The following is a 14,653-nucleotide window of genomic DNA, read 5'->3' as shown; positions in this document are numbered from 1 at the left end:
ATAATTACTTGTGATTAATCACATGAGTTTATTTTTGACAACCCAAATTATTACTCAAAAGTACTGTAGTTGTTTGTAGTGCATTATATTGTATTGCTTTTCAAACAATATTTATTATCCAAAAGTTCATTTGTTTTTTTAAAAGGCATTTTACATGTTAAAATTGTGCTGTTCTGAGATAGCCAAGCACAGATTAAATTTTATTTCAGTTCATTGAAATGGTCGCCACTGATTTGAGATACAAGTTTTTCGAGTTACTGACTCGGTCGTGGAACCAATTGAGCTCTTAAGTTGAGGTACCACTGTACTTTATGTGATAGTCTTAATGGCATCATGGGTCTAAATGTCGGGTAATTTTGAACCTTTCTTTTTGAGAAGTGGCATGATTATATGATGAACAGTAATTGGGTGCAAAAGTTGTAATTATTTTGGAAATTACACCAGGTCAAAATTCTACATAGGGGCCCAAATGTATACGAACACCTCCACTAATAGTTGGTGTCCCTTACTCATCAACCAGGTGCTTATTGTATGCATCAACAAGCTTCTAGTATAATTTTGGCTGAAAATTTGACTGCCCTTTTTGACAGAATTAAACAGGTGGTTTTCCAGGCACAGACTGGCTTTTAATCATAAATCTGCAAACTTCTTGGCATCATTCTAGCTGAATATTTAAACATTCTGCTTGGCAGAATTTGTGGTTTAAAACTGGTTTCCTGGCACAAACCCAACTTTCTACAGATGTGCTGTGGAAAGGCCCATGCAGAAGTTCAAGCCTACTTTACACTTCCCAAAACCAGTTTTGATCAAGCCGTTGATTTGAGGTTTATGCTGCCAAAGAGAAATCAGCTGCAGTCAGTCATAATCATTAACAAGGAGTTAATTGGGTCTTGGGTCTTGTCAAGTTAAAGACATTCTGGAAACATCAGCACTGATTATCATAACATTGAGATGGCTGAATATCAGTACAATACAGTAAGCTACAATATACGTATATCACCTTTTAAACCGGTGTTAAAATAAGAAAGTCTGAAATAAATATAAACTTGTTGTTTATGTTGTATTATTATTTCATTGTGCAAAAAATTGTTCAGTTAATCATTAGAGAATGAAAATTGTCATAACAATTTTGAGATTCAGTGTACTGTTGTTGTATTACCATTCCATCTTGTTAAAACAACGGTTCAAAAAAATCATCAAGACCAAAAATGAGTGTGACATTCAAGCCCATGATGAGTGCATGCATGTACGTGAACTGTATATTGATTGAAATAGTTTATTAATGTATTTATGTTTGTGTTTAGCATCACGTACGTCCCTGCTGAGTATCTGGATGAGTACAAGAACAGCTTGGAGCAAGCCACAGGCAATGTCTTCTCTGAACCACCGCCGCTAACTCCAGCTCCAAAGTATGTTTTGTCCAGTTTAAAATAAGATGGAGTGGTGTTTTTTTTAGTAAAACTGGACCATGTTTAAGTATCTTCCATTGTAATTATAGGGATGTTCCTAACCTTCCAGAGCGGGAAGACGGCGAAGGGGAGGAGAGCGTGACTTATAGCAACTGGAGCCAAACTCGGCTGTGAGTACAGTACATCAATACACAATCTGTTATGGATTCTTAAAGGGTATAGAATTTTGTTATTTAAATGTATGTATTTTTGATTTAGTTTTAAATTGTTTTTATTTTACAGTGCCAATAATTACTATTACCACTCAGACTATAGTGCAGTAATGTAGTAGCAGTCAAAATAGTAATGTCATTGAGTTAATTTTAGGAGGTTATCTTTACAGTTTTCGTTATTAATCCGTTGCAAACGGTCAAAAACCAAAACAATTTTTCCATTAGGTAATCATGTAAATCCAATTAATCCATTTCAAACACCTGCATTTATTTTTTATCATCACTTTAGTATTTACTGCACAGTGGGGCGTCGTGGTTTGGTTTGTACAGCGGCCGCGCCAGCAACTTGACGGTTCCAGGTTTGATCTCCGCTTCCGCCATCCGAGTCAGTGCCGTTTTGTCCTCGGGCAAGACACTTTACCCACCTGCTCCCAGTGCAACCCACACTGCTTCAAAAGTAACTTAGATATTGGGTTTCGCTATTTAAAGAGCTTTGAGTCACTAGAGAAAAGCACTATATAAATATAATTCACTTCACTTTTTGGTACAAAACATAGTACATGAAATTAAAACACATGCAACGAAACGAGTGCTAGTATGGGAGATCCCTTTTAGCAGTATATCAAGAAAATATTTTTTGTTTGTCAAGTGTTATATTATGTTGTTGTCGCTGATTGGTCATGAGTAATGTCCATTTACTCCATTTGTCGTTGAACACTAGTCCATGTAGTCACAGGCGTGTTTCAGCAGTTCCATTGAATGCATTTCCTTTTAACAATCAGAACCCATTAATCCTGTGGAGGTGTGTCCCATTTCCTTGTTATAGCCTTTTTACTTGTTGTCAACAGGATCTTAGTGTCTGTCCTTTTGCTTGTACCCTTTCTTCATCTATATTTTCCAAGTTACATCATTGCAACTGACCTAGGGATCCTTACAGTATATCCAGGAATTATCAACAATACATTATAATGTACTGTATATAATTGTACTAAATTGCAGTACCACATTTCCAAAAAATATGTGCATTGTCTACTTCCATTTCTCCCCACCCTCTTCAACAAAGTATATTATAAACCCCGTTTCCATATGAGTTGGGAAATTGTGTTAGATGTAAATATAAACGGAAGACAATGATTTGCAAATCCTTTTCAACCCATATTCAATTGAATGCACTACAAAGACAAGATATTTGATGTTCAAACTCATAAACTTTATTTTTGTTTTTGCAAATAATAATTAACTTAGAATTTTATGGCTGCAACACATGCCAAAGTAGTTGGGAAAGGGCATGTTCACCACTGTGTTACATGGCCTTTGCTTTTAACAACACTCAATAAACGTTTGGGAACTGAGGAGACACATTTTTTAAGCTTCTCAGGTGGAATTCTTTCCCATTCTTGCTTGATGTACATATATATACAGTATATATATATCAATATATATACAGTATATATATATCAATATATATATATATATATATATATATATATATATATATATATATATATACTGTGTGTGTGTGTGTGTGTGTGTACCTCTGTAGGTGTGCATCAAATGTTTTTTATGAAAATGTATATAATTTAATATTAGTATTTTACTTTATTATTATTGTTACTAAGAGTTTTAATTGACACTATAATCATTTTAATGTACTACTACCAATAATAATAATAATTATAGTAATGATAACAATAACAATAGTAGTAAATATTGATATTGATATTATATGATGATACTATAGTAGTTATTGATTCATGTTATCAATTGTTTTTTTTATCTTTATTTGTTTACCTATTGTATGACATATTTTCTATAAAATAATAATAAATATAGCTATTTAATAAAAAATTGTATATGTATATATATATATATATATATATATATATATATATATATATATATATATATATATATATATATATATAGTTACATTCGTTGTGTGTGTTTTTATTATTTGGATTCAGTATTCATTTATCTCAATACTAGTGTAATTGTTATTCATTTACTATATTTTCTATTTTTATTGATTTATTTATATTTTAATACTATTAATAATCATAAAAACTAAGAACCTACAAGCGACAGTCCTGGATGTCCTGACAACAGCCCATCAGAAGTTATTTTAAACCAGAAGAACGTTAGAGTAAAGGCACCACAGTGGAAAATGCTAGGTGTTGACTTTACTACCTACCTCCTCAGGGTGGCGCTCTTCAGGCAGCCCGGCAAGTCTCTGGGCATCAGCATTGTAGGGGGACGTGGGATGGGCAGTCGTCTTAGCAACGGCGAGGTGATGAGGGGCATTTTTATCAAGCATGTCCTGGAGGACAGTCCTGCTGGACACAACGGCACTTTAAAGACTGGAGACAGGATTGTCGAGGTATTTTTTCTTTTTAAGTTCCACTTCTTCAAGCTTAAAGTGCTATAGAGTGATGCTACCTGATGTCTCCTGTCAGGTGGACAGCGTGGACTTGAGAGAGGCCAGTCATGAGGAGGCGGTGGAGGCCATACGCAATGCAGGCAACCCCGTGTCCTTCTTGGTGCAGAGTATCATCCACAAGCCCAGGGTAAGCCTGAATACCAAATATTGCTTGTATTCCGACAAGTTAGCAAAAAAATCTAAATATGCAATGAAATAGATCCCTAAACTTTATCCAAACAAAAAATATTTGTCAAATGATCAAGGGTTATTCATCGGTGCGGTTTCCAAATCATATCAAACTATCGCGTGCGCCAAACATCATTCTACACGACAAAACAGATGAAAACTTGGTAAAGCATGGAGGTTTACAACTTCTTTGTGTGTGGCTGGGTCAAGGAAATTGGAATCAAGACTTTCCTGGATTAATATGCATGGTTTATGCTCGGGTAACTTTGCATTTCATGATTTAACTTTGCGTCTACTGTTATGTTTGTTGCCTTGTTGTTGTTGTTGTTGTTGTTGTTGTTGTTGCACACGCCGTTTACGAGTACACGTTTTTGCCCATCTTTATCAAAATATGACGATAGATGTCAACATTGTGTATGTGCTGAAAGCTTCATTTATGATTGTTGCCTTTGGTAAAAACTTAACTCCACTATTTATTTCTTTTATTTAGACTGACCAAGTTGGTGCTTTACGGAACACTAGTAGCAAAAATGTGTCTTAAAAAATACAGATAATATCAGGATAGTACTTACACGGTAAACACTAAACGTTAAAAGTATATCAGACAAACCTTTAATGGAGTGGTCACTGCAAACCTGTGCATTCTTTGACTCTGCTCCCTTGGACTGCAGTGTGTGGTACTTTTGTCATCTTTTTTAATAAAATTTTGCACTATTCTGCCATTCTTGATAACCTTTCGAAGAACTCTGAAGAAACGTTTATCCTTTTCGCGATTTAAACGGTCCATACAGCAGAAAACAACGCAAGCATAGGGCATTTTTCTTCCAGAAAGTCTAAATGGTGCCTAGTACCTATTGAGAACAAATGCTGGCGTGACCATCATTCAATGAGCCGGATGTGAGCCGGACGTGAGGTCATTTTGAATCCAAGCAATTAGACAGTAGAATATTCTTATACTACATTGTGTTCTACAGTGTGCATCGGCATCTGTGGCAGAGACCACAGAGGACAATGCAGTATCTGTACTGAGAGACAAGAAGGACAAGGTTGGTGACATTAAACGTGGTCTTCATTTAATTATTTTTTTTGTATTGACGACTGTGTGTCTATAGTTGTTTTGTCATTGTCTAAAGTTGTGGTTGTGTCCTCTTCTCTGTAGGAGGCTGACAGTCACAGTAGACTTGTCCTGCGCCTCTCCCCAACTAACCCTTTCACTCCTACCCCGTTTAAGGTTTGTGTATCTCTGTTGTGGTTTTCATTTTAGTGTTCCTATTGTGTGCGTGTGTGTGTGCAAGTGTGCGTGCACGCGTTCGTACAGTGTGTGAGTGTGTATGTGTGTGCATGTAGTAGGTGTAGTGCAGTGTCCAAGCATGTTTGTCTTTTTCAAATCACCACATATAATTGTTGTTTGTCCCCTGTGTCATTTTAAGTACATTAAAAAAAAAGAATGCTTGTCAAAACACTAGTCAAAGATCCTATATGTGACAAGAACACTTGTTGTTTTTAAGAACCTACTGCAAAAATGTTAGTCAAAGATCCTCTCGAGTGACTGCAGCCTTACATTCAATCAGCCAGACCATAAATCAAGCCCATCAGCTCCTCTCGCCAAGTGTATTGATCCCAAACAAACCAAAAAAAAGTGTCACCTTTTGCTAGTAATATTGTTTTTCAAACAGGCGAAAAAGCATGAGACAAAGTCTCATGTCCCAGTCGGCAGCAGTGGGGTTGTTGCCCTGCCGGTGGTGCCGCACATCGGTGAGACGGACACCGACGAGCTGACGGATATCCCCGGCTGGCCTTTGGAAGATGCTCAGGAGGGGAACAATGAGGAAGAAGAAGAGGTTGATGAGTTTGGATACAGCTGGAGTGAGTACATTGTTATTATTATTATCTGCTGATAAGTTTGCCTCGTTACAAAGATACCTATGTTTATTGTAACAGAGACACAGAAGGTAAATAAAATATTAATATAAGGCTCTTGAATACATGTAATATATGTTGTATATGAATAACTGTGTATTAGATTGAGGCAAATAGGTGCTTGATCCCCTTCCAACCAGGAGAACTTTTTTGTTTATGAAGCACAAAAATTAGAAAAGTAGTCCAAGGCCCAGTTTACACCGCACACCAAATCTGATTTTTTTGCCCTCAAGTGACACATATCAGATTTTTTTCCCAGTTTAAACGCTTCAAAGTGCTTCAAATCTGATCTTTTGGCATCCGATTCAGGCCGCATCAGGAAGTAGTCCAAATCCGATGGGAATCTGATCTTTTCAAATGTGACTTCAGTCTTAACGCAATGTTTCGTGATTCCGACCTGCATGTGACTTTTTAGTCATCTTTTGGCTAGCTACTTCACTCTTGGGAAAGATACAACCCGCCAGCAGAAGTGGATACTTTATCACAACATCTGGTTTCGGTGAGCACAGTCTATTTTTGAAGGGCGAATTTTCGGTGCATCACTTGTCAATAGTGCGCCAATAATAGGCTATATGTAAAATATGAATATATATTTTGATTACGAAGAAATAGCAATTGTTGAAGGACCGGAATTGACACTGGCGTTTTTGCTTACAAGTGAGTTGAAAAATAAAGCTAATGTTGATCCACGCTGATGTCCGTGCCTCCTCTACTTAACAGTCAAATATATTAAACTGTATATATGTATTCATACATTATATTACCTTAATTTAATTTCACGTTAAAAACCCTAATTTTTAATGTGTGGCGACGTTATCTATGGTGGCAACTTTTATTTTATTTTGTAGTAGTAGCGACTTCCTCGTTCATTTTCGGAATCCGGTCAACTTCCTTTGTTTTCACTTTATCGAAACTGCGCATGCTAATGACGTTGAGGCCACATTGGGGCCACACTGGAGCCTGATAAAGATCCTGTTTTACTTGCAGTATAAACGGTCAGCTGGAAAAAAATCAGATTTAAAAAAAATTCAATTCGGGTCACTTTGGCCTGCAGTGTAATGTAGCAAGGACCTCAGGGACAATATTGTAGACCTGCACAAGACTGGAATTGACTACAAGATCACCAGCAAGAAGCTTGGTAAGAGAGGAACCACTCTTGATGCAAAAATTGATAGATGAAGAACAAATACAAGATAATGGTGTCTACAATGTCCCCCTGCACAAGAAGACACCTGTACAGGTCTGTGTAAAGTTTTACAATCAATGACTCCCACAAGGTTTGGGAGAATGTGATGTGGTCACATGAGACCAAAATGTAGCTATTTAGCATTGATGTGTAATGGTGAATATGCATTGCTACTATCAAACATGGATGTTGAATGTACTATGTACTGTAAATGTACCATAGGATCATGGAACAGAAACTCCTGGCCTCAGCTTGAACACTGACGTGGATTGGTCAAACTGCATGACAATGACCCAAATATATGGCCAAAGCAACAAAGTAGTGGCTCAAAGAGAAGCTTGAGTGGCCCTAAATCCACTTTAAAAATCTGTGCAGCGAGCTGAAACTTGGCTTTGAATCCAGAAACCTTCAGGATTTGGAGCATATCTTTAAAAAGGAGTGAACATAAATCCAAACAAAAATATATGCAGCTTTGATTACCAACTACAAGGAACGTCTGACTGCTTCTGCCACTTAAATATGTATGGTATTAAAAAAATACATCATAAATGTTAATATGAAACAATAAAGCCTTGTAATTCAATAATAAAGTTGTTTGAACCAAATTAAGAACATCTAAGATATCACCCTTCAAAAATACACAATGGTTTGTTCCACTTGGATAGGGCAAAGCTAGCTTCAAACACTTCACTCGACGAGAAAAAAACAAACCTTCACTCAACACAGATGTCATAACGTCATCAAAGCTCACCTTTAAGGTATTCACACACAGCACCAGCATTTTGGAACAAGGATTAGGCGATAGAAGGTAAAAATATAATACATTTATTTGTGGCAGCATAGGAGAAAGTTATGTATAAGTTTCATGTTTGCATATCATTGTAAATAACTGTGGTGCATTCAAAGACCCTCGATCAATATTAAAAACTGTTTTTAAAGACGGGGTTACTTAACCCCCAACAGATGTACTACTAATAATATAATGTAAAATAGTGATGTATTATTATAATTTGTATTATCCACCAATGATATGGACAGATGTGTATTCAAATTTATTTACATTCATATTCTGACCACTTTAAATTGAATTTGTTGGGTTTCTTTTGTTTAAAAAAATAGTCTTTTCTTTTTCTTTTTTTTTTAACATCAATTATTACAGGGGCCTTATCTAGATATGTTCTAGATGTATTAATCCCATCTTTAAAAAGTCAAATAAACAAATACATGTTCTACGTGTGTTCTAAAACGGTGGTTTCAACCAAACCAATTCAGTAATAATTTTTGTAGTGCATGTAAACATACCACGTGTGTGTGTATGGAGCGGTGACAATGAGGTTAGGTTGGAATGGGGGGCTGCGCCTCTGTAATAAGTTCTAAGTCACATTTTGCTTGAAGATCAAATACTTCATTTGTAAGCGTTTCTGGATACATTTTACACTGTCTTTGTTACAATGAAACTACCATAAAAGATATGGACTGTTCATATCTTCATACAGGTGTAAACGTACAAAATCAGTTGGATTCAAATGCCTTTTCTCCTTATTGTACATAAAACTATTACATATTCACTGTCTTACCTCTAATGAATCACTTGTAAATGATGACGATATCAGTATTGAAATGTTGTTTCAGAGGACGTCATCCAGCGCTATGGCAGACTGCCAGGTGTCCTGCACATGATCGAGCTGGAGAAAGGCAAGACAGGACTGGGCCTCAGCCTGGCGGGCAACAGGGACCGCTCCCGCATGAGCGTGTTCGTGATCGGCATCGACTCAGCAGGGGCGGCTGGGAGGGACGGACGCATGCTAGTCGGGGATGAGCTACTGGAGGTAAGACACAGCCAACCCATTGCATTTTTTGTTTAATTGTTTGGTGTAATTATTTGTCTTTCTCTAGATTAATGGAGAGGTCCTCTATGGCCACAGTCACCAGAATGCATCGTCCATTATCAAAAGCGCCCCGTCCAGAGTCAAAATCATCTTTATACGGTAAAACAGATAAGTGAAAAAAATATGACAATGTGTATGATTATATATAAATTATATTATATATATTGGGGTCTTTCTGTGTGGAGTTTGCATGTTCTCCCCGTGACTGCGTGGGTTCTCTCCAGGTACTCTGGCTTCCTCCCACCTCCAAAGAAAGACATGCAACTGGGGTTAGGGTCGTGTGAATGTTGTCTGTCTGTGTTGGCCCTGCGATGAGGTGGCGACTTGTCCAGGGTGTACGCTGCCTTCCGCCCGAGTGCAGCTGGGATAGGCTCCAGCATCCCCGCAACCCAGAGAGGGACAAGTGATAGAAAATGGATGCATGGGTCTCTCCCTATTGTAATGTTATCAATATCCACAAGAGGAAGCATTTGTACTGGGGAAAGTTCTTCAACCCTACTGCATTTCTTCTGGTTTATGTATTTTACCAGGAAGATGAAATGTTGTCTAATGACAGAAGAGTGTCTCCAAGTCTTCTTAGCACTATTGCCAGTCATGATTTCTGCTGGTCAAATGCTGGGCTGCCCTCTTGTGGAGGTGCTCTCCATGCTGCCATTCCTACATTAATGCACACTGCCCGGGCTTGTGGAAGTGCCCTGCATGTCTGGATGTCTACTCCCACGCAAATACTTTGCCTTTTGTGTCCGCTGGGCATTTGATTACCCAGTAAATGCACGACTCAAGAAACACTTCCTGCCTTTAGTTGTAATGCGTACTGCATGGGAAGTCGGTACATAACCAAAGGCTTCGTACCAAAAAATCAGAATGTAATGAAAATGAGTCACCCGTCCACTAAGCAAATGAATAGAGATAGTACCAAAGAAAAGTGTTTTATCAAAAGCTGCGCCATGCCTCTATGGTTTGGATTAACATTTTCTGGATTTATGCAGATCCCAAATACACAAAAAAAGGTACAAAAAGTTGGTTTAGCTTATCACGACCCCTTTAAAGTCTACTGTTTGAAGACCTCTTGGCCTTCTCGGTAAAATACATAAATTGCAAAGACCAGTGTATAAGACAAAAGCAGTGTACTGAAAATAGAATAATTCACATTGTTCAAACTGTTATTGTTGCATGTGTTTCCTTTGTTGCACTTTTCCTAAAGAAGAAACATTGTGAACTAGGGATCATGTCAATCTTACAACAACTCACAATTTAATTTGATTCAGATTCTTGAGGTGACCATACGATTCAGAATCGATTCTTGATTCAACACTATTCTCGATTCAAACTGATTCTCGCAATATAGTATTTGGTATAAAAATGGTAAAAAGATCATTTCCAAAATAGGATACAAAAGCCGCTCTTGGCTGCTGAAGTACAGTATGATGTATACTCATGTAAGCTGTCGATGGCCTAAAAATATTTTCTTTTTGCAATTTTTCTGAATAAAGAAAAAAGGATTTTTGAACAAATGAATCAAGTTTTAATCGGAATAAATTAGAATCGCAACTTGGAGGTAAATCATGTTTCCAGCACCCCTATTGTGAACTAATAAATGTGAAATATTTATTTGTTTTCCATATTATTATTATTTGCATATTTTTCATTTTTTGTAACAGGAACACAGAAGCCCTGGAGCAGATGGCGGTGGGTCCTGTGAGAGAAACTGAGGGAGACACAATAGACCCTCATGAAGAGGTACAACAAGTAGTAGACAACATCACAAGCTGGAAATTACCTTCTGACACACACAAACACACACAAACACACATATATATATATATATATATATATATATATATATATATATATATATATATATATATATATATATATATATACACACATATATATATATACACACACACATACATACAAACGTACATACATACATATATATACAAACCCTGCTATACAAGTACAAACCCCGTTTCCATTTGAGTTGGGAAATTGTGTTAGATGTAAATATAAACGGAATACAATGATTTGCAAATCCTTTTCAACCCATATTCAATTGAATGCACTACAAAGACAAGATATTTGATGTTCAAACTCATAAACTTTATTTTTTTTTTGCAAATAATTAACTTAGAATTTCATGGCTGCAACACGTGACAAAGTAGTTGGGAACGGGCATGTTCACCACTGTGTTACATGGCCTTTCCTTTTAACAACATTCAGTAAACGTTTGGGAACTGAGGAGACATTTTTTAAGCTTCTCAGAGTTTTAACTTGCACTTACAGATGTAGCGACCAACTGTAGTTACTGACAGTGGGTTTCTGAAGTGTTCCTGAGCCCATGTGGTGATATCCTTTACACACCGATGTCACTTGTTGATGTAGTACAGCCTGAGGGATCGAAGGTCACAGGCTTAGCTGCTTACGTGCAGTGATTTCTCCGGATTCTCTGAACCCTTTGATGATATTACGGACCGTAGATGGTGAAATCCCTAAATTCCTTGCAATAGCTGGTTGAGAAAGGTTTTTCTGTTCAACAATTTGCTCACGCATTTGTTGACAAAGTGGTGACCATCGCCCCATCTTTATTTGTGAATGACTGAGCATTTCATGGAATCTACTTTTATACCCAATCATAGCACCCACCTGTTCCCAATTTGCCTGTTCACCTGTGGGATGTTCCAAATAAGTGTTTGATGAGCATTCCTCAACTTTATCAGTATTTATTGCCACCTTTCCCAACTTCTTTGTCACGTGTTGCTGGCAGCAAATTCTAAAGTTAATGATTATTTGTAAAAAAAATTATCAGTTTGAACATCAAATATGTTGTCTTTGTAGCATATTCAACTGAATATGGGTTGAAAATGATTTGCAAATCATTGTATTCCGTTTATATTTACATCTAACACAATTTCCCAACTCATATGGAAACAGGGTTTGTACATACATATGTACATACATATATATATATATATATATATATATATATATATATATATATATATACATATACATATACATATATATATATATATATATATATATATATATATATATATATATATATATATATATACATACCGGTACATATATACACACACACAGTAACACAGGTAAATTATGTTACGTTATGTCTCCTCACAGACAGAAACAACTGCCAATGGTAATGTGGACGGCGCCGCAACGCTAAAGGCGAGTTGCCTATTTCCATAAAAACTACTAAAAAAATATAACACTATTACTGTGATCTTGGAGGTATGGACAAAATGATAGTGCAGGGAAAAAATAAACAGAAACAATTCCTAAGAATATTTGGACAAAAGTATTGGCTTAAGACCTATTATTAAAGAAACCTGTGTATCTTTGGACAAAAGTATTGGGTTGGAACCTGTCATTAAAACCAACTATTTATGTTGTGGTCACCATTAGGAAGACGATGAGGAGACCACAGAGGTGAAAGTGCATGAAGAATATAGTGTTCAACACACCGAAAGCTGCACTGGAGGTGCCAGGAACGAGAAACCAGACCTTGCCTACACCATGGAAACGATTCAAAACAGCCCAGATGAAAGCATATCCAACGTGATTCGCGCAGGTCAACTGGAAACAGCCGCGAGTGAGCCATCTTTCCTTCTTAAGGGTGATAATTGAACGACATACTTTAAGCTATAGTGTTTGTTTTTAGGTCATAGCTTTTCATTGGTTCAAAACGACCCACAAGGCCACACCACCGTATCCAGCGTGCTTTGTCAACTGGAAACAGCTACGAGTGAGTCATCTTCCCTTATTCACAGTGATGAATTAAAAGGCACATACATAAACTCTTCTTTTAAAGGTCATAGCCAGTCGTCGGTTCAAAACAACCCAGAAGAAGGCTTCGCCTGCTTACCCAGCGGGCTTTGTCAACCGGAAACGACCACCAGTAAATCATCTTTCTTGCTTCAGGCTTTTTAATCTAAGGACCCATCCAATAAATTGTGTTCTTTTTTAAGGTCATAGCCATTTATCAACTCAAGACAACCTAGAAGAAGGCCTCGGCAGCATATCTAGTGTGCTTTGTCAACTGGAAACAGCCACAGGTGAGTTATCTTATTAAATTAAATGTAATCAAATGATGCTAAACTATGTTGTTTTAAGGTCAGAGCCGTTCATCGACCCCTTCTACACTAACCTGCGACCCAGCCACATGCCCCATCATCCCGGGCTGCGAGACCACCATCGACATCTCCAAAGGGCGGACTGGACTCGGGCTCAGCATTGTAGGAGGATGCGACACCCTGCTGGTAGGTGGAACGACCACTTATCTAGTTTACGAATTTTACAACGCAACATTTTTTTCTGAATGGCTCACATGCTGCAGCAGGTGACCCACCCAGAATTTAGTGTCATAAATTACAAACCCTTTATTTTTTATTGCAAATAATAATTAACTTAGAATTTCATGGTTGCAACATGTGCCAAAGTAGTTGGGAAAGGGCATGTTCACCACTGTGTTACATCACCTTTTCTTTTAACAACACTCAAACGATTGGGAACTGAGGAAACTAATTGTTGAAGCTTTGAAAGTGGAATTCTTTCCCATTCTTGTTTTATGTACAGCTTAAGTTGTTCAACAGTCCGGGAGTCTCCGTTGTGGTATTTTAGGCTTCATAATGCGCCACACATTTTCAATGGGAGACAGGTCTGGACTATAGGCAGGCCAGTCCAGTACCCGCACTCTTTTACTATGAAGCCACGTGGATGTAACACGTGGCTTGGCATTGTCTTGCTGAAATAAGCAGGGGCGTCCATGGTAACGTTGCAAATAATGTTTTACAATGTATCATCACCCATCAGTTTAGTATGGCGTGAGGCAGTTTTTGCTTCTAGGCTCCACCCACTACAAGCAGGTAGGAACAGGTACTGACCAGAGGTGTGTACTCGAGTCACATGACTTGGACTCGAGTCAGACTCGAGTCATGAATTTGATGACTTTAGACTCGACTTGACAAAATGTAAAGAGACTTGCAACTCGACTTAGACTTTAACATCAATGACTTGTGACTTCACTTGGACTTGAGCCTTTTGACTTGACATGACTTGCCACTTTCCCCAAAATCCAAAGCTTAAAAAGTTATTTGGGAGCGCTCCGTATTTTTCATTTTCTTCGTCTGTGTCGATCAGCGTGTTGTTCCTGTCAGCTGGTGTGCTCTCAGTACAACAGCCAATCAAATTAGGTCTACGTTGTTTTCATCACACAGCATTCATCCAATCAAATTGCAGTACAACCAATGAACAAGAGTTGTCCACCAACGTGCCAGTGAGAAACAATTATGCCAAAGTTGGTTCCGTTCGGGTATAAAAACTACGACTTGGTCAACAAAAAACGAATTGCCGTATGCAAATCACGCTATTCGAATATTACAGACGGAGACGCAACAACTTCCAACTTC

General features: G+C 37.6%; 1 protein-coding gene across 1 annotated transcript in view; it reads left to right on the top strand.

Moving 5' to 3' along the window:
* Window positions 1–14,653, top strand: part of LOC133605863 (multiple PDZ domain protein) — a 66,595-nt gene that overhangs the window by 40,025 nt on the left and 11,917 nt on the right. The window contains exons 24-38 of the mRNA XM_061959185.1: window positions 1,305–1,409; window positions 1,499–1,579; window positions 3,821–3,998; window positions 4,075–4,185; window positions 5,201–5,272; window positions 5,386–5,457; window positions 5,903–6,092; window positions 8,965–9,161; window positions 9,229–9,320; window positions 10,883–10,961; window positions 12,651–12,837; window positions 12,907–12,990; window positions 13,057–13,143; window positions 13,214–13,300; window positions 13,359–13,504. Of these exons, the coding sequence (XP_061815169.1) occupies window positions 1,305–1,409; window positions 1,499–1,579; window positions 3,821–3,998; window positions 4,075–4,185; window positions 5,201–5,272; window positions 5,386–5,457; window positions 5,903–6,092; window positions 8,965–9,161; window positions 9,229–9,320; window positions 10,883–10,961; window positions 12,651–12,837; window positions 12,907–12,990; window positions 13,057–13,143; window positions 13,214–13,300; window positions 13,359–13,504 (1,768 nt within the window). The remainder of the gene's footprint in view (window positions 1–1,304; window positions 1,410–1,498; window positions 1,580–3,820; window positions 3,999–4,074; window positions 4,186–5,200; window positions 5,273–5,385; window positions 5,458–5,902; window positions 6,093–8,964; window positions 9,162–9,228; window positions 9,321–10,882; window positions 10,962–12,650; window positions 12,838–12,906; window positions 12,991–13,056; window positions 13,144–13,213; window positions 13,301–13,358; window positions 13,505–14,653) is intronic.

The sequence above is a fragment of the Nerophis lumbriciformis genome, linkage group LG05 (genome assembly GCF_033978685.3).
Source record: "Nerophis lumbriciformis linkage group LG05, RoL_Nlum_v2.1, whole genome shotgun sequence".
NCBI classification, from domain to species: domain Eukaryota; kingdom Metazoa; phylum Chordata; class Actinopteri; order Syngnathiformes; family Syngnathidae; genus Nerophis; species Nerophis lumbriciformis.
Note: the sequence above shows the minus strand (reverse complement) of the source record. Positions and strands in the feature narration are given on the sequence as shown.